At 31.4% G+C, this 27,196-nt stretch overlaps 1 protein-coding gene across 3 annotated transcripts in view; it reads right to left on the bottom strand.

Annotated features, from left to right (window-relative positions):
• Nucleotides 1-27,161, bottom strand: part of LOC127738809 (YTH domain-containing protein 1-like) — a 30,050-nt gene extending 2,889 nt beyond the window's left edge. The window contains exons 1-11 of one of the 3 annotated variants that reach the window (XM_052250199.1): nucleotides 27,077-27,161; nucleotides 16,797-16,907; nucleotides 15,886-15,942; nucleotides 14,597-14,641; nucleotides 12,944-13,240; nucleotides 11,601-11,930; nucleotides 11,115-11,159; nucleotides 7,969-7,994; nucleotides 6,009-6,368; nucleotides 3,741-3,771; nucleotides 1,901-2,014 (exon numbers count right to left, since the gene is read on the bottom strand). In XM_052250199.1, the coding sequence (XP_052106159.1) occupies nucleotides 3,751-3,771; nucleotides 6,009-6,368; nucleotides 7,969-7,994; nucleotides 11,115-11,159; nucleotides 11,601-11,930; nucleotides 12,944-13,240; nucleotides 14,597-14,641; nucleotides 15,886-15,942; nucleotides 16,797-16,907; nucleotides 27,077-27,137 (1,353 nt within the window). In that variant the 5' untranslated portion in view covers nucleotides 27,138-27,161 and the 3' untranslated portion in view covers nucleotides 1,901-2,014; nucleotides 3,741-3,750. Of the gene's footprint in view, nucleotides 1-1,525; nucleotides 2,015-3,740; nucleotides 3,772-6,008; nucleotides 6,369-7,968; nucleotides 7,995-11,114; nucleotides 11,160-11,600; nucleotides 11,931-12,943; nucleotides 13,241-14,596; nucleotides 14,642-15,885; nucleotides 15,943-16,796; nucleotides 16,908-27,076 lie in introns of those variants that run through there. The other 2 variants (XM_052250197.1, XM_052250198.1) reach the window with 2 other exon arrangements.
• Nucleotides 27,162-27,196: the final 35 nt, after the last annotated feature.

Here is a 27,196-nt window from a genome sequence, read left to right as displayed (position 1 = left end):
ATTGATAAATTTTAGGTTGAATTGGAGTGTCTTTAATGATAAATCATTTAAATAACATAATTGAATCGAACTTAGGTGTTTAAAGAATAGAATGAAGTAGAAAATTAAGTGTTTCAAAAATGTCAAAACTCTTTCATCAGATGTACTTCAAATTAGGCCAAAATTGACCTTTACCAGACCTTCTCCTTTAAAGGAAATCAAAATCTTGATAAAATATAAAACTTGAGTATGTGTACTACATAATATATAAGTTCTAGCTTGAAAACTGAAGGATATGTTAGCGGATAAACCATGTCTCTAACAAGCCTAATGTATCCAATTTGGAACATAGGAAGGAAGCACAGGGATAAGTCAATACCCCCACCCCATTGGCACTATGGAATAGAAGAGCACGAAGAATCTTAATTTAAACACAAAGAAGATAAAATTTTACTTTTAGCTGGCAAAGACATCCAGTAACTATAAAAGCCTATGAAAAAGGTCAAAATCTAAAAAGAACCTAAAGGTACAATTAATAAATTCATTTTTTGTTTATGTATGAACATTTTTAAATATATTACTAGTAACCTAAGGAAATATTCAATGGTACAAATAACTAATTGTTCTTGTCAATTTTTTCCCAATTGCACACACCAAATTGTACTTATTTCTGTTATTTGTTCACACATTCATTTACAGTAACGAATAGGTCAGCATGAGCTTCTTATTGTGGGAGACTGCAATACTCCAAAAGATGAATCCTTTCACCAAAATATAATATTGCAGGTCACTTAGTATCTGAGGCCTGACCATGGAAACAATAATCTTAATCAAGGTCAATTAAGTGTAAATGTAGGTCACATTGATCTTCTTTTTGTTGGACACTGCTATACTCCCACAAAGATAAATCCTAATACCTTACACCAAAGTATGAAGTTTTCATTTCTAAAAATTGGTCGATACTACAGTTGGTGGACTGTTAGTCCCAACGAAATCACCAATCCAGTGCTTTAACACCTACATGATTTCTTAAATATTCCTTTGATGAATTAGAAACTATTAAGACATTGAGCCGTTGGGCCCTTTTGATCTATATCATATCCATTAACAGAAAAACTCTTTTACTATACACTGATTTCTAATGTCATGACAATGTTTTATGAGCTAACTGGATCCCTGCATCTATGAACTGACATAGTCATTGTGCCTTCTTGACATTTTTCAAACACCTATTATATTTTATTCTAGGTTACTTAATCTGACACTGCTTAAAGAAATATATTAAGTCACCTAAAACCAAACACTTTGATAGAAAGATATAGATTAGAATCAAGCGTATTAACAAAGCAAATGTGAACGTTTGTTTTTGTGCTTCTAGAAACAAAGATTGGGTAAAAATATTTTCTAGAATTTTCTATGAGCATTGCATTTTTACAATTTATTCTTTGTTTTTTGGGGAGATTTTTTTAAAGCTTAAAAATTTTAACTTATTTTGTATTTAAATGCAATAAATTTTAGTTTTTTATAAATTAATATAAATTTATACCTTTTTTCGTTCTAATTTCACATAGTGAAGACTTTCATCAATAAAACCAAGATGCACTACAATAGTATCACCACTTGAACTGGCCGCATTATATTTGATGAATTCCTTTGGCCTAGCAGTTGAAAGAACCCATATATGGACATTGAAATGGTGACTTATTGCCCTGAGAATAATTTCATCTCCATATATTCCAGGAGAACTCATGTTTTTTAAATACTGCAGCCATTTTTCCTGTCTTTGGTTTTCTTCATCACATATTAAAAATGAGGAATACTTTTCTCCACTAGGTGTTTCATCATTGTTTCTTAAGAATTCAACTGTTTTGGATCTTAATTCCTTAGCCTTTTCCTCCATGATTCTGCTTTGCAACATTGTCCAGATTTGTATAGCAATTGCATGAAACATACAGTTTCCATCTGCATGAACATTTTTAACACTAAATTTAATTTCTTCTGCTATTCTTTCTATATTTGATAAGTCAATATTATTCTACAAAAAGGAATAATCATTTGTTTAAGTAAAAACTCAACTGAAGGATCAACTAACATTAGTTATATAAAGTATTTTTTTAGAAATGTGTTAAATACCTAAATGAATTATTTGTATTATATAATATTCTAAGCTGAAACGAATCAGACAGATGAATTGTTACTTATGTAGTTGCTATTTTGTTTATGATAAAATTTAACAGAACAGTCTAGATAAAACTACAATAATAAGCTTTGCTAAATAGCTTCACATTGATAGATTTTTATGTTTAACACCAATTTCAGCATTATTGGCTATATATTTCATACCAGCCGTGTGAATGGTTAAAATGACAACCTTTCTGTTGACAGGTTATATAGTAATATTAACTCAACAGATGAAATACTTAGACCACTTGGCATCATATTGACATGAAAAGTTGAACAAGGGAATACAATTTATAGCAAATGAGGTCACAATGTGGTGCCTGCAATGACTCAGAAATATGCTGGATATAGTTCATATGCTAAAATCAGTATATTTCCGGGACTTAAATCTATTGGGTATTTAATCAGATTTACACCAACATCAAACATTAGATGACTCCAACTAAATGATGATAGAAGTCTAATTCTCTCTCACATGGCAATCTTCCCCCTTATTTCTCACAGGGAATTCTTTCTGACATATTTATCCAAAGGTTGGTAATTTCATTAATCAACTGATGTTTTTAAAATCTGCCTTTTCTTTTCAAAGGAGGAGACTTTAATAATTGGCCAATCAGAATCAAATATTGACTTATGCAGCGGCTTTGCAGCCAGGTTTTTCACTCAAAGGGAAAAATGATTTTTTGAATACTTATACAGGACCTCCAATATATCAATCCTGCCAACTCTGGTCCAAAATAGGTGTATGGTTTCAGTGGCGATGATCAAAATGTATTTTGTGTAAAGACAGACTAACTGATTGACTACAGATGCAAATAGTTAGTAACTCCGATGAACCTACAGCTTAAATGAGGTTAACACCTTATCACATGATTGCAGATTAAAATATAGTGCAGAAATAAAGATGGGAGTTAAAACTTAATCAGAGTCACCAAAGCATGAAATTTAAGACTGACTTCAATTTTATGGAAGAGGATTATCGCCATACTGCAATTCATGCTTAATAGACACTTTTCAAAATCTTAATTTCATTTACCTATATTAAAATTCTAACTTCTAACTATAATATTGAGCGTTTGCCTGGTCTTTTTTTTTGTCACTTTTTCCTTTCTCTTTTACAGTTTCAAGGGTATATAAAAAGAAGGTATGGTAAGGCCACAGTTAAATAACCTCAATGAAAATGAGATGTGCCAATGCTTAAACAACTGCATACCAAATAGCATTGACCTACCACTTATGGTATACACTTTTCACAACTTGTGTTAATAAAATCAATAACTTCATGTGAGTGATTGTGGAAATACAAGTAATTTAGGCTGAACCATGTTTATACAAAATCTGAAACATTTCTATTTTAAACATGTAAAAAATTTGGTTCGGGAGACTAATTTCAGAGAGAGTCATTAGAGTATACCTATTAAGACAAACCAGGTCCACAGGTCTAAATTATTTTACCATTAATAAATTCTCTACCAACAGTTGTCAAATGAGACACTAAGCATAACTATTTCCATTTGCCTTTTTGTTATGCTACATTTAAGCTTTATAAATTGTTATTTACATGTAAAATACCAACTTACATTTGATTTGTCATATGGAATGAATAATACCCTAAAAATATGGAACAGTATGTACACAAGAAGTAACTAAAACACTAAATTACATATAGAAGCATTGAAGTTACAATGTAATAAAGATGACCCTTGCCTTGTTTGTAAGTTCAAAGATAGAATATCATAATTATAAATTGAATTAGGAAACTTTTAAACTAATTGAACCTGCATATAACAAGAAGCCCACATGTGTCTGAATCTATCATCAGTTTGCTAATTAGAACTTTAATATGCATATACTACAGTTACATTTTGTGTTGCAAATTTACATGTTTAACCTAGCTCATATAGTTATTCAGAGAACAGCCAAAACTGCAAAAAAAAAAAAAAAAATCAACATTTCAGGGGCAATTACTCCAGAACAGGATGTCAAATTCATCAAACTTATCATGATTGAATTTCATACCATACACCGAATAGTTAAGACTATTGCTTTAATATAGTATCTGCAAAAGACCTAATTGGGAAAATGACCAATGAAACATTAAAATGAAGTCAAGGTCAGATGAACCCTGCAAGACAACATAAATAGATCCTATAGAAAGATGATTCACATTCATTGAGAGGCCTGTGCTTAAAAAAAAGTCTATAAGATGGATATTTTGGATTTTTCAGAATAATTTGAAATCCTTAATTTATGACAGACTTAATCATTGACATCCATACAAAGCATTCAGTTTGTAAAATGGATTCTATGGTAAACAAGTTCTGCTTTGGTGGCTGTCTTGGAGTTCAAGTTGGCAACATCATCACATCTTGAAAAGGATCATGCAAGGATCATTTATGGATTATAACGAACAGAAGCAAATAAAAAAATTAACTATGAGGTTAATTTTATTTGATACAAAAAATGAAGGGATGGTAAACAATCAAATATTTTGTCATTGACAATCTGAAAGATGCCTCTTATGATTAATAATACAAAATGATGCTGCCAAGGACAGTTTGATGAAGATATAAGGAATTGCCTTATTTTTATAAGCCTTGCACTTTTCTTGTTCATGCTTTTTATCATAATTTTTTTATATAAATCTTTTGTCATTTAAATACCGTAATCGGGCTTGTATAGTTCGCACTGGTACATTGTCCACAACCCCTTCTCACCAAGAAATTTCAGGTAAAGAAACTTTTTGTAACTGTTAGAAAATGTCTAATGAAACTCTGGTAATTTCAAATCGTGTGTTGTCATTTGCAGTATTTTTCATCATCAAATAGAAAGTGAAAATGTTTGTAAATGATTCTAGAACACTTCAAGAGTGTTAAAATAAGTCCAAATCACAAATAAAAACAATTTACAAACTTGTGTATGTTTAAACCGGAAGTTTGAATAGCATGTGTAAATGAAAATAAATATGGTGAGGTGAGAGTGTACGGAAAATCCGTACTTAATAGATATCACTAGAATATGACTTTAAAAGTAAAACAGTTCCATCCTTGTGTAAAACAATGTTTAATATATCTATCACATTAATGTTTGAAGGATCTTAAGCTAAAACAAAACACATGCGCCAGTATGAAACACCAAAACAGAACGAATAACCGATTACATTTTGTAGTTTATACATCGTAAGCAGTTTCTCGGTTGACTTCTACACTTTTTTCGTTCCTCTAAATTCAAGCAGATTCCAGTTTATTTTAAGCAATGCAGTGAAAAGAAACGAGAAATTTGAAGTGAAGCATTTAATTTTGAAATTTATCAGTTTATATTTGATATTGAATAAAAATTACATATTAATAAGGATTAGGTCAAATTATTAGTTTTGAAAATGATAAGAGCTCCCTCTACAATATCAATAACAAACATCGCAGAATGTAAACAAACCACCTCGCTTACACATTTTTTTTCTCCTATTTCTTGCTTATCGTACTCTATAGTCAGCACCCCTGTCTGGCAGGTTCCATTTTGGCGAATAAAACCCGCGGACTATATAAGTCTTTATTTGGTATGACTGAATTTAATTAATTTTTTTGTTCTGATTTACACAAAGGAAAGTTTCAGAAAATGTGTGAAATTAAAAACAATATTTGGTCTTTTTTCTACAATTTTTTCAAATGCTTAACTGATTTAGCCACTAACTTGATGAATTTGAGATAAATCTAATGTCCTATGCTCAACACAAGGACATTTTCATCTTTATTGTGAAATTACTGAATTGAAACACCTTGGCAAAAACTTTCCATCTTCACAATTTAATACCAGCTGCTGAAATATCAATATTGTTTGTAGCAACTCACCTTCCCCCATGTTCCTGATGTTGCAGTCTGTATCTTTAAATTTAGCTTCATCTCCTTGTTTATATCTACAATATCATTGTCCCTCATTTCTCCTTTATTCTGTCCAGCAGATGAGTTATTTGAAGTATCTCCATTGTGAATGCCTTTATGAAATTTATTACCATCTTCACTTGATTTTGTACTTTCTTCCTCATTCCCTTCCCCCTCCTCTTCTTCTTCCTCCTCTTCCCCCTCCTCTTCCTCTTCATCGTCATCATCCCTATCACCATCATCATTATCATCCTTTTCCTTAGAACCACTTATTTTAGGTTTGCCGTCTTCAGGATTTTCCCCTTTCTGCAATGTAACATCTTGACTGCCCTAAATATGAAATGAAAACATTATTACCAGTATTTTTATTCAGATATTTCAAGGTAAATATGATTATTTGCACTAAATATAAAGAAAAACAACTAGATTCAAATTTTTTTTATATTGCATGTTTTAATGTCTTCCATTTTATAATGCACAAAAAAATTTCAAGAGCATGCAGCTGCTACTCAGACTTTATAAAACATCACCAGTGTCCTAGTAGAAACTTGATGAATCAGGGTTCTAAAAAAGGTTCATCGGAAGATATCAACCCGTTGTTGATAAATATTCCATATCAACTTCACAACTAATACATGATGGTCTTAAAGTCTAGATTCTAGGTACTGATGTTTGTTTATCATCTTAATTACTTGTTATAGTATTATTTTATTTGTCTTAGTATATTATTAACCTATACTGTTTAGTCCACTTTTGGTACTATCCTTTTGGCGTGGCTTGAATCTATACATCCCATCATTGTGTTATTGTGCTATGGTCATTCTTTGTATTCTTGTCTTTAATTTTTGCTTATGTGCTATATGCCATTTTGATTTTCTTTGTTGACATAGCTGTTTGTTTTTATAGTGATTAAGATTATAACACAATGTTCACTGCTGTACCCAAATTTTGGACATTTTTACCTATTATATCTGTTTGTTTTGTACACACTTTGCTGTCAGTCAATAAATGGAATTTTATGCAAATGTCATACAAGTGAGAGGTTTAGCTAACTATGAAACCTGGTTTAATCCACCATTTTCTACATAAGGAAATGCCTGTACCAAGTCAGAAATATGACAGTTGTTTTCCATTCATTTGATGTGTTTGAGGTTTTGATTTTGCCATTTGATAAGGGACATTCTATTCTGAATTTTCCATTGAGTTAAGTATTTTTGTTATTTTACTTTTCAGTAACACTCCTTGAATAATTGTAATTTTGAAACTAGGTAAATTGTATAGGACTTCCGAAAATTTGAGAGTCTTCTTTCCCAAAAAAAATAGTTTATTCTCATTTCCAGGATTAGTTTAATTGATTGCTTGATTGTTGGAGTTTAAAGTTTGCCACTTTCAGCATTATTGGCTGTATTGTACCGGTATTGGTGAAGGAAGCTGGATTTCTGTGAGAGAACCACACCCTTTGACAGGACTAGTTTGATTGATTCATTCATTGGTGTTTTGTTTAACGCCACTTTCAGCACTATTGAGCTATTTTGTGGCGGTCAGTTTTTTATTGGTAGAGGAAGAATCACCCACCTTCAGTCAATCCTAGTCAATTAAGATTGGAGTCGAGAGCACCTGATACATGCGGGATTCAAACTCACAACCTCGGTGTTGACAGGCTAGTGATACAGTAGGTCAACTACTTAGACCACTTTGCCACTGAGGCCCCCAGGTCTAGTTTGACCTTGTCAAATCAATTCAAAGAAGAAAGATGAAAACACAGAGAAGAGGTGATCATTTCACACAGTTTTCAGTGTGAGGCTGGAAATATTTAAACAGTACCTTTAAAAAAATAAATCAAGCATGAACATGTAGATAATAAGAGGTTGTCAAGGTCAAGTCAAGTAAGCTTATATAAGATCTGCCCTTCTTAAACTATATTACTTACCATAATCACATGTCCAATATGATTACCTGTGAACAGAAAATAATTACATTTTACTACTGGTATGTTTCTAGATATTTGTGAACAACAAAGTCAAAATTCAGTACATCATAATAATATGAGTATTCATGCTGAAAATCATTGTCTGCTATATTGACTATGATAAAGACCAATTTTAAATGAGTTTGAATGCTTTTAAAGGCTTGTGTTATGTTGATTGTTTTAGTTACTATTTGTAATTGTACAATTTCATTTGCTATATGGTATCATTGTAATATGTAAATGATTCGCCTGACTTTACCTAATTTTCATGGTTAATTGAAAAATATCAAATTCCATACCGTCAATTTCTCAAACAATGAAAACAAAAGGTCAACCATATTTGCCATAGAGAATCATTGTAAGTAGAACATATTTGCCTTAGAAAGTTTACCTTGCCTTATCTTTTTTCATGGTAATTATTTGTGATTAGGGGATTTTTCAATGAAAAATTCAGTATAAACTTGTTAATAAATTATCTCCAATGAGCATTAGAATGTGTATAAAAATATTTCCCTTTACTAATAACTCTGACCTTGCATTATCGCATTTCAAACTGGGGATTCCCTTTTTAAAACATGTGAAATACCATGTGATTAAAAAATGTTGTCCGTAAACAAAAACAAAATTGAAATGTCTGAATCCTCCTACAAAAATCTTGGATTTTGTGGCAAAAAAAAATCAACCCAACAGTTAGACAGCTGTGTGAACAAGTCTTGCTTCATTCAGGAATCATGCGATTGGGATATTCAGAACGAAATTCATCAGGAAACCAATCAGAAGTATCAGAAGCTGCACGCACCCATCCATCGAAATTTCAATTTCATGACCAAATTAAAGTGCCAAAAAAAAGTAAAAAAGAAATTCTTGATGACACTATCTTGGAGTACATAAAAATTTAAACCAACAAGTATGCTACTCAGCAGATAACTCACAATCCTGATTGGGATTAATCAGGCAGTCTAAATCTTCTTTATCTAAAACAAAAGCTTTCATTGGTCTCTGCTTTGGAATTAGCATTGACGTCAAACCGGAGATAATGCTATACTGGTCAACAGATTCAAATATAGAATCTCGTATTTTTCACAAAACATTGGACGGAAACAGATTTATTTAGATCATGAGTTACTTACACTTTGCCGATAACAAAAATGCTGCACAACCAGGTGAACCATTATATGATGTTCTATATAAATTAGAAATATCTTAAATATATTCAACTTTTCAATGAAATGAGAATTCTTTCCCAACCATCAGACGTCTATTGACGAGTGTATAATTGCCTTCAAAGGAAGGGTAAAAGGACAAGGTTCCCTTTAGGCAAAATATGGCCTTGAATTTCAACTTTATCATAAAATTTCAAAATGGCCATAATTTGGTTCTTAAATGGATCTTTTTCAAATGCCTTATTTCTTTGTTAAAATACATCTCTTCGTAAGGGTTCATTTTTGGCCTCAAAATCAGAACATTTTGGATATATTGTCAAAATACGATGACTTTATGCATTTTTCGGACATAAAAAGCTGGAGGAAACCCTAGGGCTCAACCTAGGATCCAAAATGTTCTGTAACCAAGAGTTGCCAATGATGAAATTGAATCTCTAGACACAAAACTATCTGGATTTTGGGTGGTGGCCAAAGTAAATTATGCTAAAAATTGTTAAGAATTATTGAAAATTTGACAAAAACTGTTTTTACAACACAAATAATGCATACTTAAAGAGTCAATACTTCGTCATTTTTAATTTGATGTGCCAAAATGAAGTTAATTTGTATTAAAAGTAATATCGTAACTATTTCTATGTGAAATTTGTAGTATTATGGCCTGATTAAAAAAAAATCTAAATCTAAGGGCCAATTTTAACCCTTCATGAACTTGGTCCTTTAAGCAGTACATGCCAGCAAAGCCTGCCAAATGGGAATTAAAATATAGGCATTGGCAGATGCCCAAACAGGGTATATCTGCTACAGTGAAGTATTCACAAGTAAAACTGACAGGTCACAGGAGTTGTCAAAAAATGTTTTAGAAGTTGCAGATTTAGTAGGACAAGGCTATCATGTCAATGAAGATAATATTTTTTTCATCACCTCAACAATTTTCAGACTTATAAACAAATTACAGTACTACAGCATGTTGTACAGAACATAAAATAAAATTGCATATGGCCTTTCATCAGATTATTTGAAATGGTTTCATACACATAGCTTGACATGTAGCGACAATGCAACAGCCGACATAACAAAAAGAATAAAACAAGTGTGCACATGCTGAAATGTCTTGACTGTTTTACTGAACATTGATGTTATGTTGAAAATCTTAAAGATAAAGGTTCTAATACAAGTGTCACATAAACTTAACATTTGAAAAGATCCATGACAATGAGGTCAAGGTCAGATAAATTATGTCAGACAGACATGTTCCAGATTACAATTATTCCATACACCAAATATAGTTGACCTATTGCTTATAGTTTTTGAAAAACAGACCAAAACCAAATAACTTAATATAGACAATGAACAGTGATGCTTACAGGAGTTGTAAGTTGTAAGCAAGTAAGCTTGATATGTAATTTTACCATTTCTAATATGTTTCCTGTCTTGCAACTGCTGTAACTTGCCCAAAAATTGATATGGTAAAAAACAACAATTAATTTGGCCTGGTGACAGTCTCATGCAATTTTAATAATGCCATAGAGACACACAAACCAGTTCAATCCAGTAAAGAACGTGTTAAACCCATTTATCAGTCACAATATATAAAGCAGGCAATACATTTAAGCCTAGTATTTTGAATTTGGAGAAGCTTTGGCAAAAGTGTTTTATTCTGTTTAGTGCTGGCAATATTTGGACCCAAACTGACATGGAATCAAATTTTTGAACTCGAAATAGTCATCAAATACCCAAATTCAAAATGCTTAAACTTGTTTTAGTAAGGTTGTGGCAAAGCATATTAGGGTCACTTACCAAGAATCACCCTGGAGTCCTGAGAGTCCTTGTTCAGAAATTCTCAAAAATTGTTGCCAAATATGCACCCTGTCATTACAGATAAAACAAACATATAAGATTGTTTTCTATTATAATGAATCATTACACAAATACAATGGTACTTACTTCTCACATCAAAATTCTTAGCTATATTCACAACTCCTTTCTTTGCTAAAACATTAATAAAAAAAAGCTTTAGATAATAAATAGGAAGGAGGCAATTTCATTCTTGCCTTAAATAAATGGTAGGTTAAATTTCCTTTTAAATTTAAAATTAAGCTTGAATTTTTTTAGAAAATTTACCTTAATGCAATGTCTACCTTAAAGAAAAATCAATATACCTTTCAAATTCTTAAAGGACTCTTTTTACATGCATTAACCTAACATATCTATATCAATAATAAGATATATTACTCTCCTCTAAATTGTGCTCATGTTTTTATATATAACTATAATTCATCAAAGTATTAAATAGAAATATATTGATTGATATGGAAAGAGTAATTACTATTGGAGTTATTTCCCGAAAGATGATGGGACCCTAATAAAACTATTTCAATAAATCAAACTATTTATAAGCAACACATTGCATAGATAAACCTGCCTATATACCTTCATGCACATGAAGTCTTGTTGGATTTTCACTTTCAACTGTTCTTTCTCCAGCAGATGTGCAATACTTAAGGCAAACACGGTAATAAGCCTCATCTGATTCTTGAGCATCTAATATAGTCAAGTGTGGAAAGTCTACATTGGAATCTTGATATTTGGCATCTTTATTCTTACTGGTTTTCAATTCTTCCTTCATATTTTTATCACTTATCAAAATTTTCAGCCAAGTGATATTACAATCTCTGGGTTTATTTGTAATAGTACATTCAATTGTAGTTTTATTTCCCTTGTCAACATCAACTGAAAATTTGCTCACCTTCACAACAGGCTCTAAAGATAAAACAAAGTTGTATTTACTAATTGTCTAAAAGTGTGATCATTACAGATCTCAATGTACTGATCTGGTTTCAGATACACAATAATAACTTCAGAAACCTAAATAACAATATAACATTGTACAACCCTTCAAGTTTAATTGTTTTGCTTAAATTGATGTCTAAAATAACAATTTATACATAAAGAGTAAAAAAAAAAGATTTATTTTAAAGGAAATCTCACTAAACCTTCAAAATTTATACCATTTTTTAATGAATGAATCTTTAGTGAGCAAGCTGACAATCCGAATGCCCCATGTAAAGGGAAAGAGCTTAGTGTAGTTTTTTTTCTGTTTACTTCTATGTATGATCCTTTCTGTTAAGATCTCAGAGAATGATATTGTCTTACACATGTGATAAGGATTAAATTTTGGTACATTTTTGTAATATATTATTGTAAAAAAAATATAGTCCCCAAATTAAAATATTTGCTCATTATTGAACTAATTTTAGTATCTAAACAAAAAAAAAGACCCTATCCCCACAAAAAGAATAAATATGGGATATCTTTATCAAATCACCTCCAATAAAATAATTCTCAATTTCAGAATTTTTACTATACAACTCATCCCATGTTTTGATAGGCAGAAAGTTCAATAATATTTCAAAAATAGTGCTGATTGAAAGTCTTTTTTTAAATCATCTCCAGACACTTTTTGTTACATTTCAGTTAGTCCCAGAATAATTTGGTATTTACTTTATGACATATAAATGGGATGGGATTTTTTTGCACCTGGAGAAAACACTGATTCTTATAGGTTAAATCCAAATTGTTGCATTAAGGTTTGTTTATAGAGGACTTGCACCATGCTTTTCTTCTTTTTTATCTCACTTTAATGATATGTTTGAAGGCAAAGAAGACTGATACCACTATAGTAGAATATTTTATCTAAAGGTCATGCGACCTTTGACCTCATTTTCCATAACTTGCTGTAGAAAATTAAATATCTATTTCTATTGCAGTAATACCTTTCACTTTCACTCTAATAGAATCACTCTGTACTTTATTTTCCTTCTCATCAATAGCTTCACAATAGTAACTTCCATTATCAGATCTATCCAAATTCATTACTGTCAGTGATGGTTGCGAAATATTTTCAATTGAGTATTTTGTAATGTTAGTTAAATCTACCATCTCTTCGTTAAAATACCATATTACTTCATGTACATCTCCAGAAATAGTAACTTCAATTTTTAAGGTAGAAGTTACTACTTCAGTATATAACTTTTTAGGAACTTTAATTCGCAATGATGGTACATTTGGTTCTGTAGAAAATACAGGAAAGTATATTAGACATGTATATATATACTAAATAGTAAACTCAAAAGAATACTGCAGCAACATGAGCAACACTTTTACATGTGTTAACATATGGCTGGAGAACTCAAAGCTGTTGGATTTACTATAGGTGGATTGAACCACATGGATTTGACTCGAATGGTAAGAATATGATATTGCATAGACCTCGAACTCAATTTACTCTTTGGTTGATGACGTCTGTAATGTTTGTCTTGAATATCATACATGGAATATTTGCCACCAACTAAAACATGTACAATTTTCAATTATTTTTCTTAAAATAGTCTGCTCTATGGTCGGGTTGTTGTCTCTTTGACACATTCCCCATTTCCATTCTCAATTTTATTTACAACAGCAATTTTAATTGTATTCTATTTCATGCCTGTTCATCCAACACCTTATTAAACCTGGAATTAATATCATACATGAAGTAGATGTAAGCAATTATAGGCAAATGTACGAACTTCAACAATGATAAAACCCATACTGTATAGTCGGCTATAAAAGGCCCTGACATGAAAAATATGAAACAATTTAATTGAGAAAAATAACAGCCTAATTTATAACAAAACAATTACGAAAAAACAAGTATGACAGACATGAACCAGCGACAACCACTGAACTACAGGCTCCTTATTTGGGACAGGCACATAGTTATATCATTTGATTTGCAAAACAAACCCCAAAGAATAAACTCAACATATTGCCATCTTCCCTAGCCAAGGGTTACGATCCAGTCCCCTCCTCTCCACCCTTGGCGGATTAAGAGAGAATTTCAGATCCACGAGGTAGTGCTTTCCATTGGTTGCAGTCGTAACTGGCTGTATCCAATCAAAAAGGGCCTTTAACATGATCATGTGTAAATGTAGAAAATATAGATAAACAATTGCCACGTGCTGATTGTCCAGCAAATCTTTACCCCCCAAAACATATGACGATATTTAGTGACAATTTAAATGTTCTTAATCAACTAATAGAAGTTCCTAAATATGTTTCTTGCGCAAATGATGGAATGTCAACTTAAATTTTCAGTTCCTGTCTGCTTCAAGATGTTTGTAAACTCTAGACGCAACCGTTTTTACATCTCCACACTGAAGAGAGTTCAAGTGTTACCATTGATCAAAAATAATGTATTTAGAATGGGCGTGACTTTTATCAACCGATAGAAGACGCAACATTGTTATCGCAAATGTTTGCTAAATCTGCCAAGGGTGAAGAAGAAGGGACTGGATCGTAACCCTTGGCTAGCGAAGATGCATATTGCAGGATACTTAGGAAAGTTAACTTAAAATAACATAATGTGCATGTTTATAATTACATACCCTTTGAGAGTGTTTCTGACTCTAAATTTGGATCTGATGGTTCACCTTTAGAAAAAAAGAAAAAGACAATTTTTATTATAGTAATTTTAAATAAGTTTAATTCTATTAAAAATCAGATACAGAACACCACAATATAACTAATATTTACATGTTAAAACTTGGCATGCAATATAAAAATAAGGAGATTTGTGGTATGATTGCCAATGAGACAACTAGCTATCAAAGATTAAGTAAGGAACAAAGACGTGAATAATTATGTGGTACAGTACAGCATTCAACTATGATCAAATCCCATATTTTATAGTAAGCTATAAAAGACATCTTGATGAAAAAATGAAACAATTCTAAAGAGAAAACTAACCGGCTGAATTAAACTACAATATTAAATGAACAAAATTATGGTATTCAAAAAACCAACAACAACCACTGAATTACAGCACTACTGTTCAGACCATTTGCTTGCAGTCAATTAAGTACTGTTCAGTAGTTTTTCAGACAATTCAGTATGTTATTGATTTGTACAGATAAATAATACTTACTGAACAGATCTTAATTGACTGAAGTGAATTGTCTGTACAGTACCGCAGTGGATAAGTATGAAAATTGACTGAACCCTTTATAATTCATTGTTCATTCTTTTGAGAGAGATTCAGATAAAACTAAAAAGTGATAGTTTTTGACTTAAATTCGATTAACTAGTAAAGGCTCCTGTTAAAATTTTTCAGGTAAATTACTTTTATGTTGCAGACTATATCAGTATTTCAAAAACACTAAATATGATCTAGACCATAAAGTATATATACATGGTTTGCATTTTACATCAATTTGTAAAATCACTGTAAGTTTCAGTCATTTTGAAAGTATCTGAAATTGTTGCGACTTTTACAAAATTTTAGTTTGTTAAGGAAATTTTTACAAGTCAATGCTTATAAAATTGCAACTTATACCTATTTAGATCATCATGCCTAATCAAATTTAGGAGCAAATCTAAGCAGGAACTTTGGTTAATAATTCAACTAAATCAACTTATTTCATAAAATATTCATACATTGAATTTTTTTTCTAAAGTTATAGAATTATTTCCCTTGATAAATCATCACATTAAATTTTTTTTTTTAATAAGAATTCCTATATATGTTTCACATTCTACATCCTTCTTGACAAGTGAGGCAATTATGGCAGTATTATTGGAAATACAATGTATGTTGTAAACAGTAGCTAATTTCTGCCATCCATGAATGAATAATTATCCCATTACAAATCAAAGCTTTATTTACAATATTACTTACTAATTATTTCCATTAATGGAACAATTTCAGGCTGTTCACTAGGTTCTGATGGATTTCCTTAAAAAAAGTCACAAGAAGTTTATTTGTACATATTAAACAAAAACATTTTTGCCAGTATACACATAATAACATCAAATTAGGATTATGTAATTTTTCAGAGCATCTGTGTTTGGTTGAAATATTGATTACCTAGTGCTTCTACCTGAGGCTTTATGCAAATACATGTAGTTCATTAGCATATCTATATCTCACATTCTGAGAAGTTCTTTGAAAGTGAGAAAAACCTGCACACACCAAGACTCAGTGATCATAAGATTCCAGCTTTAGAGATTTCAGAAGTAAAAATTTTAGAAAAAGTTTGACCAAGGTAACCCTGATTAATGAAAATAGATATAAGACCAGTACAAAATGATGAGAGAAGCTACTAATTATGAATCTATGGACCAGGTGTGGTAATCACTCTGGCTTTATCTAGATAATGAATGACTAACTACATATTCAAAATCAAATTAGAAAAAGGCACACGGCACACAAATGGAGAAGCTGTGAGGATGGAAATGTGCTAACTGCGAATGAAAGCTGGTTGAGGTTACTGTTGGTACATTTGCACTTAGCTGAAGATCTTTCTTCTAATTGTACTTTATTCAGTTTTTGTAATTTTCTTAGCAGATAAGACAGATGCAAAGAATGAAAGTACAAGGACATAGCCCTTTTGATAGCTAAATTTTTTTATGTAAAAATCCTGTTTATTTTAGTTGGGTAAACTGATAAACTTGGGAATTCTGCACCATTCTAAATGAATTCTAGTTAGAAGGTGTAATTCTACAAGCCCATGAGGAAGGATAGAAAAACCCATGTTAACACAACTAGTCTAGTATATAAAAATCTTATTACAGATTGTATTAATTTACCTTGGGCTGCAGTCTGTATAGTCACTTTTTTCCCAAAGTGTACACTGTCTACACTGTGTATATGAAAAACGTTTCTGTCAAATCTAAAGCAAACACCACCTTCATGATTCTCTGAAAATAGGAAATTTTTGTAAGCATTTTGCTTACAATAGCCAATGTCCTTAGATACGTAGAACATAAAAAAAAATCATTTTACATAAGAATGATTTGTATATCACTTAGCAAAAATGCAAGAGTCTTTGAGATACAAGGAAATGGCTATGATAATTCAACTTCCATGATACCAGGGAAAAGATAGTTTCAGAGATGAGTAAGTGAAAATTTCCCCTAACTTTAAAATGGGTAGGTAAACTTTAAATCATTTATCAATATGTTGTGGTGTTGTTAAGGTAAGCTAATTTATCTGCGAAAAGTTGAATAAAAGTGAGAGCTTTTTATAATTGGAAAGTAAAATTTTAAACAAATGTATGAAGCCTACAAGAAATCCATTAAAAGCATTGAATTTTACAGCTCCAAAAAATCATACTAATTGTTGGATATCAAATTTGTGTGATGCATATTTACAGGGATATATATGTAAAAAAACAATATGACATATGAAAAAGCTATTATCAAAATTTACAAGTATATAGAAATCTTTATAATTGTTGAAACAAGTAAAACTGATGGCTACTGGCTCACTAATGATACCCCCGCTTTCAGAATTCAGTCAATAGGAAGCTGATGAGCAATACATTTAAAGCTGCATCACACAGCATGTTCACATGAAGCCTGATTAAAAATTTTATGAAGCTCTTATTTGTAGTCCCCTAGAAAAACATAATAAAAATTTCATACATGGAAATTATGTGTTAGTACCGGTACATACAAGTAATCGATAAACAGGAAGTTGAAAAGCAATGAAACTGAAAATGCATCGCACAGTATATCATGAAGACATGAAGCCTGAAAACAAAATATAAAGAAGCTTTTATTTGAAATTCCCTAGAAAAATGTGATGCAATTTCATAAATAGTAGTTATGTGTTAGAATATATAAGTAATGGGTGCTGCTCGATTATTATTATCTTGAAAACTATAAAAGAAGGATAGAAACATAAAATAACAAAAATGATCAGCAAGACAAGATCTACAAATAGGTCAAACTTAGTCGAAATCTCCAAACGACTCCTTATTGGAGTTGTGACTCTTTAATGATGATTTTTATCATTTTTTTATCATTTTTGGTTATTTTCTGAAAAACGCTAATAGATAGAAACATAAAATAACAAAAATGATCAGCAAGACAAGATCTACAAACGATTCAAATTGTATTGTAATAGTAAGTAGACTCTTTATAGGAGTGATTCCCCTTAAATAGCAACCCTTTTTACCCTCTTTTGTTTTGGGTAAAAATTAAAGAAGACAGAGAGAAACTGTAAACAGAAAATTGTCAGCAATGCAAGATCAACAAAAGATTTTTGTCATGAATCTATTCAAGTCTACAATGTTGGAAAGTCCCCATTGTTGAACATGCACATAGACTTAGATGAGCGAGTTTTTTTTTTAGATGTTGTGTATTTCCTAAACTGTTTGCTATTTTCCTTGATAACTCCTATCCTATTTTCAATATATTTATGTGATTTTGTTACTTCAGTCTTTTTTTCTCAAATTCCGTTCATATTTCTTTGTTTCCGTGTCTATTTCTGCAGTTTAGCAACATCCATTAGTAATTGGTTAACAGAAAGTTGATAAGCCATGAAACTGAAACACATCACACAATAAAGCATGAAGACATGAAGCCTGATAACAAATTTCAGGAAGCTTTTATTTGAAGTTCCAAAAAAAATGCAATGAAATTTCATACATGAGAATTATGTATTAGAATATATATATAAGTATTCCGTAAACAGTAAGTTGACGATCAATGAATCTGAAACTGCATTACACCATAAAGCATGTTCACATGAAGACCAAAAATTGATTGCAGGAAGCTCTTATTTATAGTTCTCTAAAAAATTGGGATGAATATTTCATACAAGGGGCAATTATGTGTTAGACTATATAAGTATTCGTTAAACATGAAGTTGATGATCAATGAATGTGAAACTGCATTACACAGTATAGCATTATCACATGAAGACTGAAAACAATTTCAGGAAGCTTTTATTTATAGTTCCCTAGTAAAATGCAACAGAATTTCATGGGACGGATGGACATACGGATATACAGAGGTAAAACAGTATTCTTTCCTTTGAAGCGGGGATATACATACATAAATTCCTATACATTTCCTTAAGGAATCAATATATAGGTTGCACTTCTGTAAATATAGACAATGCAATTTCCCATAGGAACTCCTTTTACGACTAAAACTGTGCCACTTTTACTATGAAGTTTCGTAAAAAATTATATCCTAGATAGGAAAGCTTATATGCACTACTATTTTATTCAAAGGTCAAAACATAGGGCTATATATGCAGCATATTTTCAACATGTATATGCCCAAACTTATACTAAAATTCTGTACTACCCCTCTGTTCACTTAGGGTCTTACTCAGAATTCAATTTGGCCGCTATCCATGTGTATTTATACTGGTAACATTCCCATTTTATGTCTCTATGAGATGAAACAGAGAGATCATATCTGGGAACCAGTATGTAAACAAAACAAAATATCTATGAATATTATTTATCTCCCCAAAAGAGACATGGTTTGTGAAAAAGCTGTATTTACAAAGTGAAACATATAGTAAAGTATCAATGTGGCAGTCATACTGCTTTTAAAACTGACACTTAATAGCAGTACATGGTATTTCCAGACATCTTCCTAAAGTAATTTCAACAGTTCTAAAGATTTTTATATAATTAATACTTAATATATGATTTTGATTGCTCAGACAGAAAAAAAAGGCAACTGTTGATGACATTGGTTAGTAGACAATTATCCACAAAGAACAGTTCAAAAAGAAACTTTTCATTTTTGCTTTAAATTGATTTTAATCATTTTTTAAATTTTTAATCGGCATGTTTTTGTTACACATTCTTATATGTTCAAACATTTCCAAAGTTTCTCCCTTGACCAATAATAATTTGTACAATAAATAACATATAAATTTTTAAGAAATATATTCGTATAGTACTTGCAAGCCAATAATACATCAACAGTGTTCTTGGGCTTATTTTGAAAAAAAATAAACCAAACTGACTTCTAATAGTGAAATATTATTTCATCTATGTCAAGGTGATAAATAAAGAGATATAATTAGTGTTTTTGACTAGTTCATGATGGATGACAAATGATGCAAATGCCCCCATGCCAATGGCAAAGTAAGTATAAAAAACAAACAGAACATCAAAATAGTTTAAAAAGCTGATAGCTAGCTGGCGTAAAAGATTATCATGAAATTTATTTTTTTTAAATAAGCTTGCTGCATGCTAAAGCAATAAAGCTTTGCAACATTACATTTAGGAAACTAATCATTGGATATTGGTGAAGAGTTCTGTAATAAATTCTAAAGAACCTTGCCTTCTGTTAGGTGCACTGTTTGTTAGAAGCATTAACATGAACTTTTTAAAGAGGTAACAAAAATAAGAAGATACAAAAAACAGCAAACAACAAGAATGTGTCCATAGTACATGGATGCCCCCACTCGCACTATCATTTTCTATGTTCAGTGGACCGTGAAATTGGGGTCAAAATTCTAATTTGACATTAAAAATTAGAGAGATCATATCATAGGGAGCATGTGTACTAAGTTTCAAGTTGATTGGACTTCAACTTCATCAAAAACTACCTTGACCAAAAACTTTAACCTGAAGCGGGCACTATCATTTTCTATGTTCAGTAGACCATGACATTGGGGTCAAAACTCTAATTTGGCATTAAAATTAGAAAGATCATATCATAGGAAACATGTGTACCAAGTTTCAAGTTGATTGGACATCAACTTCATCAAAAACTACTTTGACCAAACACTTTAACCTGAAGTGGGACAGACGGACAGACGGACAGACGGACAAACGAACAAATGGACACACAGACCAAAAAACATAATGCCCCTAGGTGGGACATAAAAATAATCTTTTAAAGACTGACAGACAACTCCATAGCCAGAGGAAAATAGCATGATCTGACGTAATTTGCTGGAAAGAACTACCTAAATAACTAGAAATAACAATTTTAAACTCACAACTAGTTTGGTATTTATTAAATTGAATCTTTAACACTGATGATATGCAAGAAAAACTAGATTTTCAGTGAGCTACTGCACACCAAAGATACCTCTGCTGAAAACTTATTTATAAAAGGAGCTTGTCTTAATAAAGCACAGCATTACAAAATAAACATGGATAGTGTCCACATGTGGACACAGATGATGCCCCTGCTTGCATATCATATAGTTATAAAGGGACATAACTGAAGAACGGTAAAAGTGACGCTACCCAAATTTGAACTTGATCTGAGTTTTGTGGTAATAAGCATTGTGTGTAAGTCTCATAACATTTGGTTGAGGCTAACTTAAGTAGAGAACAGAAACTAAAAATTCAGCAATTTTTCTATTTGTAAACACGCATAACTCTAGAACGGTTGTGTATAAGTTTTATAACATTTGTTTGAGACAAACTAAAGTTAGAGAACAGAAACCAAAAATTCAGCAATTTTTGTTTATAAAGGGACATAACTCAAGAATGGTAACAGTGTCACAAACCAAATTTCGTACTTAATCTGTATTATGTAGTAATAAGCATTGTGTATAAGTTTCATAACATTTGGTTGAGGCAAACTAAAGTTAGAAAACAGAAACAAAAAATTTGTACTTGATCTTAGTTTTGTGGTAATAAATATTGTGTATAGGTTTCATAATGTTTGGTGGGGGCAAACTTAAGTTACAGAATGGAAACTAAAAATTTTGCAATTTTTCGATTTATAAAGGGGCATAACTCAATAATGGTTAAAGTGGCACTACCCAATTTCAACTTGATCTGTGTTTTATCAGTGGAAGGCAAAATTAAACATTGCATTGTATAAAGCATTGATTGTAGTTGATTTAACTATAATCATGGACAAAGGAAGATAACTCCAATTTTAATAAAATGCTTCGCTGGGGAGCAGTTTGATACGACCGCAGAGGTCGAACCCTGAACAGTTGGGGCAAGTATGGACACAACATTCAAGCTTGATACAGCTCTGAATTTGGATTGTTATTAAATATTTGACACAGCATAGGTTTCTGACACAGAAAGAATGTGGTCTAAGAACTTGAATTTTTTTAATTTACCTATTATGGTCCAATGTCCAAAATCAAAATACATGGTTAGATTCAGCATATCAAAGAACCCCATATATTCAATTTTTGTTAAAATCAAACAAAGTTTAATTTTGGACCCCGACTTGGACAAACTTGAAAACTGGGCCCATAATCAAAAATCTAAACAAATGTTTATATTCAGCATATCAAATAACCCCAAGAATTCAATTTTTGCTAAAATCAAACTAAGTTTAATTTTGGACCCTTTGGACCTTAATGTAGACCAATTTAAAAAACAGGACTTAAAATTAAAAATCTAAATACACGGTTAGATTTGGAATATCAAAGAACCCCAATAATTCAATTTTTGATGAAATCAAACAAAGTTTAATTTTGGACCCTTTTGACCTCAATATGAACCAATTTGATAGCGGGGCCCACAAATAAAAAATCTAAATTCATGGTTAGATTCAGCATATCAAAGAACTCCATATATTCAATTTTTGTTGAAATCAAAAAAAGTTTAATTTTGGACCCCAACTTGGACCAACTTGAAAACTGGGCCCATAATCGAAAATCTAAACACATGCTTAGATTCAGCATATCAAAGAACCCCAAGAATTCAATTTTTGTTAAAATCAAACTAAGTTTAATTTTGGACCCTTTGGACCTTAATGTAGACCAATTTATAAAACAGGACCCAAAATTAAAAATCTAAATACACGGTTAGATTTGGAATATCAAAGAACCCCAATAACTCAATTTTTGATGAAATCAAACAAAGTTTAATTTTGGACCCTTTCGAACCTCAATATGAACCAATTTGATAGCGGGGCCTACAAATAAAAAATCTAAATACATGGTTAGATTCAGCATATCAAAGAACCTCATATATTCAATTTTTGTTGAAATCAAACAAAGTTTAATTTTGGACCCCAATTTGGACCAACTTGAAAACTTGGCCCATAATCAAAAATCTAAATACATGTTTAGATTCAGCATATCAAAGAACCCCATATATTCAATTTTTGTGGAAATCAAACAAAGTTTAAATACTGGACCCTATCTTGGACCAACTTGAAAACTGGGCCCATAATCAAAAATCTAAACACATGTTTAGATTCAGCATATCAAAGAACCCCAAGAATTCAATTTTTGTTAAAATCAAACTAAGTTTAATTTTGGACCCTTTGGACCTTAATGTAGACCAATTTATAAAACAAGACCCAAAATTAAAAATCTAAATACACGGTTAGATTTGGAATATCAAAGAACCCCAATAATTCCATTTTAGATGAAATCAAACAAAGTTTAATTTTGGACCCTTTTGACCTCAATATGAACCAATTTGATAACGGGGTCCACAAATAAAAAATCTAAATACATGGTTAGATTCAGCATATCAAGGAACCCCATATATTCAATTTTTGATGAAATCAAACAAAGTTTAATTTTGGACCCCAATTTGGACCAACTTGAAAACTGGGCCAAAAACCAAAAATCTAAATACATGTTTAGATTCAGCATATCAAAGAACCTCATATATTCAATTTTTGCTAAAATCAAACAAAGTTTAATTTTGGACCCTTTGGACCTTAATGTAGACCAATTTGAAAACTGGACCCAAAATTAAAAATCTAAATACACTGTTGGATTCGGCATAACAAATAAATAAATGTGATCAAAGATTTTACAAATCTAATGCGCCATACTGAGCAATTAAAGATTTCTTCTTGAAATTTTTCAATATTTGAAATTTGAAAAAAAAATAATATTTGAGGATAATTTTTTTAATTTCTGAAATCTGAAATGAGAAAAAATTGACCCCCCACAATTTCTTTTTATCCCCCCCCCCCCTTTTTTCCCCCCAAAAATTCTTTCCCTCAAGATATGGTCATAATCTCAATTCAAATTTCCAATGGAGTTGGCAACCATAATTACCCATTTAAATTTACCATAGTGCTAACTTAATCTATTTTATAATAGAATTAAAAATATAGTGTCAAATCTTTCATATGGATTTTTTTGTAAAAAAAAAAGATGCAACATTTGCAGATATTTTTACTGGTCTTCCTTTATAAATATGCATTTCTTTAAACATAATTCAAAAGCAGTGTAAGGGAAGTAACCAAAACGTTGTATTTGGATTACCTCCCTTACACTGTTTTAAATTATCTTTATTGTTCATTAACCATTACTTTATACATAATTTAAAAGCAGTGTAAGGGAGATAATTTCAATGATGTATTTGATTTACCTCCCTAACACTGCTTTAAATTATGTTTTGTACTAAAGTATTTATCGATTAACCAGGACAACCTTGTTTTTCCCCCTTTTTTGCCCCTAATTCCTAAACAGTTTGAGCCATAACCCCCCAAAACAAATCCTAACCATCCCTTTGTGGTATGGAAACTTGTAGTATAATTTCAGAGAGATCCATACACCGTTCCACAGTTATTGTCTGGAAACTAGAAAATGCTTATTTTTGGCCCCTAATTCCTTAACTGTTGGTACCATAACCCCCAAAATCAATCCCAACCTTCCTTTTGTGGTATTTAACCTTATGGTCAAATTTCAAAAAGATCCATTTACTTAAACTTAAGTTAGAGTGCGAAAACCAATGTGTCTTCGGACGACGACGCCGGACGACGACGACAACGACGACGACGCCAACGTCATACCAATATACGACCACAAAATTTTTTTGCGGTCGTATAAAAATTACTTGAACAATGACATCATTAATATTTTTAGAAAAAAAATGAAAATTTTTTCCATTTGTAAAGAGGCATAACTCTAGAATGGTAAAAGTGACGCCACCAAAATTCAAATTTGATCTGTGTTTTGAGGTAATAAGCATTGTGTATAAGTTTCATAACATTTGGTTGAGGCAAACTCAAGTTAGAGAACGAAAACGAAAAATTTAGCATTTTTTTCCATTTATAAAGGGGCACATCTCGAGAATGGTTAAAGTGACCTTACCAATATTCAAACAGAATAAGCATTGTGTATAAGTTTTATAACATTTGGTTGAGGCAAACTTAAGTTAGAGAACGGAAACCAATTTTGGGATGTACGTACGTACAGACGGACAAGGGTACGGTAGGGGCATAAAAAAAGATATCACACTATTTCTGAAGTACAAAACAGCTTTCACAAAAATGCTGCAAAAATTGTAACCTAAGTTACCTTTGAAAATGATGTCGCGCACTAGAACCACAATTGGGATTTTCAAAAGTCAATAGGTATAAACTTAAGATGTGGTATGATTGCCAATGAGACAACTCTCCACAAGAGACCAAATGACACAGAAATTAACAACTATAGGTCACCGTATGGCCTTCAACAATGAGTACAACCCATACCGCATAATCAGCTATAAAAGGCCGCGAAATGACAAATGTAAAAAAACTCAAACGAGAAAACTAACGGTCTGATTTATGTACAAAATAATGAAGGAAAAATAAATATGATATACAGCAACAAAAAACAACCACTATGTTCTATATTTAGACATGTCAGCCATATAAAAATAAGGAGATGTGGTATGATTGCCAATGAGACAACTATCCACCAAAGTTCAAATGAAGTGGATGTAAGCAATTATTTGCAACCGAGCCACCGTCAACAATGAGAAAAACCCATACCATATAGTCAGCTATAAAAGGCCCTGACATGAAAAATATGAAAACATTCAATTGAGAAAACTAACGGCCTAATTTAAAACAAAACAATTTACGAAAAACAAATATGAACCAACGACAACCACTGAACTACAGGCTCCTGACTTCGGACAGGCACATTAAGAATGTGGTGGGGTTAAACATGTTTGTGAGTGCTCAACTCTCCCCTAACCTGGGACAGTGGTGTTACAACACAACATAAGAACAAACTATAATAAAAATCAGTTGAAAAGGGCTTAACTCATCAGATAGATACAAAGCAGAAAAACATCTAACAAAAACACAGACCAGACATGGCAGGGTATTTATACATCCTTAATAACAAAAAAGACAAAGTACAGATCTGAGACTACTTGCAGTTACTGACAGCTAGTTCAAAGTCAATAACAACTAATAAAACAATTATGCATCTAAGACTAAAATATCAATTAGTACACACATGATAAAATATAAGTATCGACAGATTGTAGTGAAAGTGCATATGTGTATAACAATACTATTTAGAATGGTTTTAATTCACTGATAAAAAAATCAATATTTATACCAATGAAAACAATATTCAAAGATCTAATTACAGTGTTAAACTGGTTACCTTTTAGAATAAGTTTATTTAAAGGATTGATAAGATTACGAGGGAGGTATCTTATTCTAAATTTCTAGGCTCTGTAAACAACATCACCATAAAATTTAGGATGTGTTATTCAGTTTGAAATAAGTTTTCTACAGGTACAGCCTAATTTGCAAACCAAACCTTTGTATCTATGGAAAATTTTTAAGTAATTTGTGGTAACCAAATCTCTGACTTTATAATTTACCAATAATACATAGGTTACGCTCATGGAAATCCAAAACGTCACTACAAACAAGTTGGAACACATAAACACCGTAAGATGGTGCCTAAGCACCATCACTGTCCAAAAAAGAAAGTTTACAATAGGGAAAAAAAAATCCATTTTGTTGTAAATTTTTGTGTCAAGTTTCTGGTGTAAAACTGAAATATCTAAATCTAGAAAAGGACAGTTGTTGGTTGGCAAGCAAGGTTATCTGACACATTTTTTAAACTAGATACCATAATAATGGTTGTGGCCAAGTTTGGTTAAATTTGGCCCTGTAGTTTCAGAAGAGAAGATTTTTGTACAAGTTAACTGACAACGACAGACGATGGACGCCAAGTTATGAGAAAAGCAGCTAAAAAGAGAATAGCAAATTGTCAAGTTTATGAATCTCATCATTCATCTGATTAACAATACTATCCATTCATCATCTCATCAATTTGAAAGTGTTGTCCTTTCTTCACTTCCACAAAGGAGTCACAGTAACACACTCATAAATTCTTCTGATCTTATATTAAACTGTAGTCAACTTACTTTTTCTCCTACAGCACATGTATAACAGGACAGCAACAAATAGTAAAATAATAACTCCCATTACAACTAACAAGATAGTTTTAGATGCATCTGCAATTAAAAATAAATAAATGTCATTGA

Source organism: Mytilus californianus, unplaced genomic scaffold, assembly GCF_021869535.1.
Source record: "Mytilus californianus isolate M0D057914Y unplaced genomic scaffold, xbMytCali1.0.p SCAF_4, whole genome shotgun sequence".
NCBI classification, from domain to species: domain Eukaryota; kingdom Metazoa; phylum Mollusca; class Bivalvia; order Mytilida; family Mytilidae; genus Mytilus; species Mytilus californianus.
Note: the sequence above shows the minus strand (reverse complement) of the source record. Positions and strands in the feature narration are given on the sequence as shown.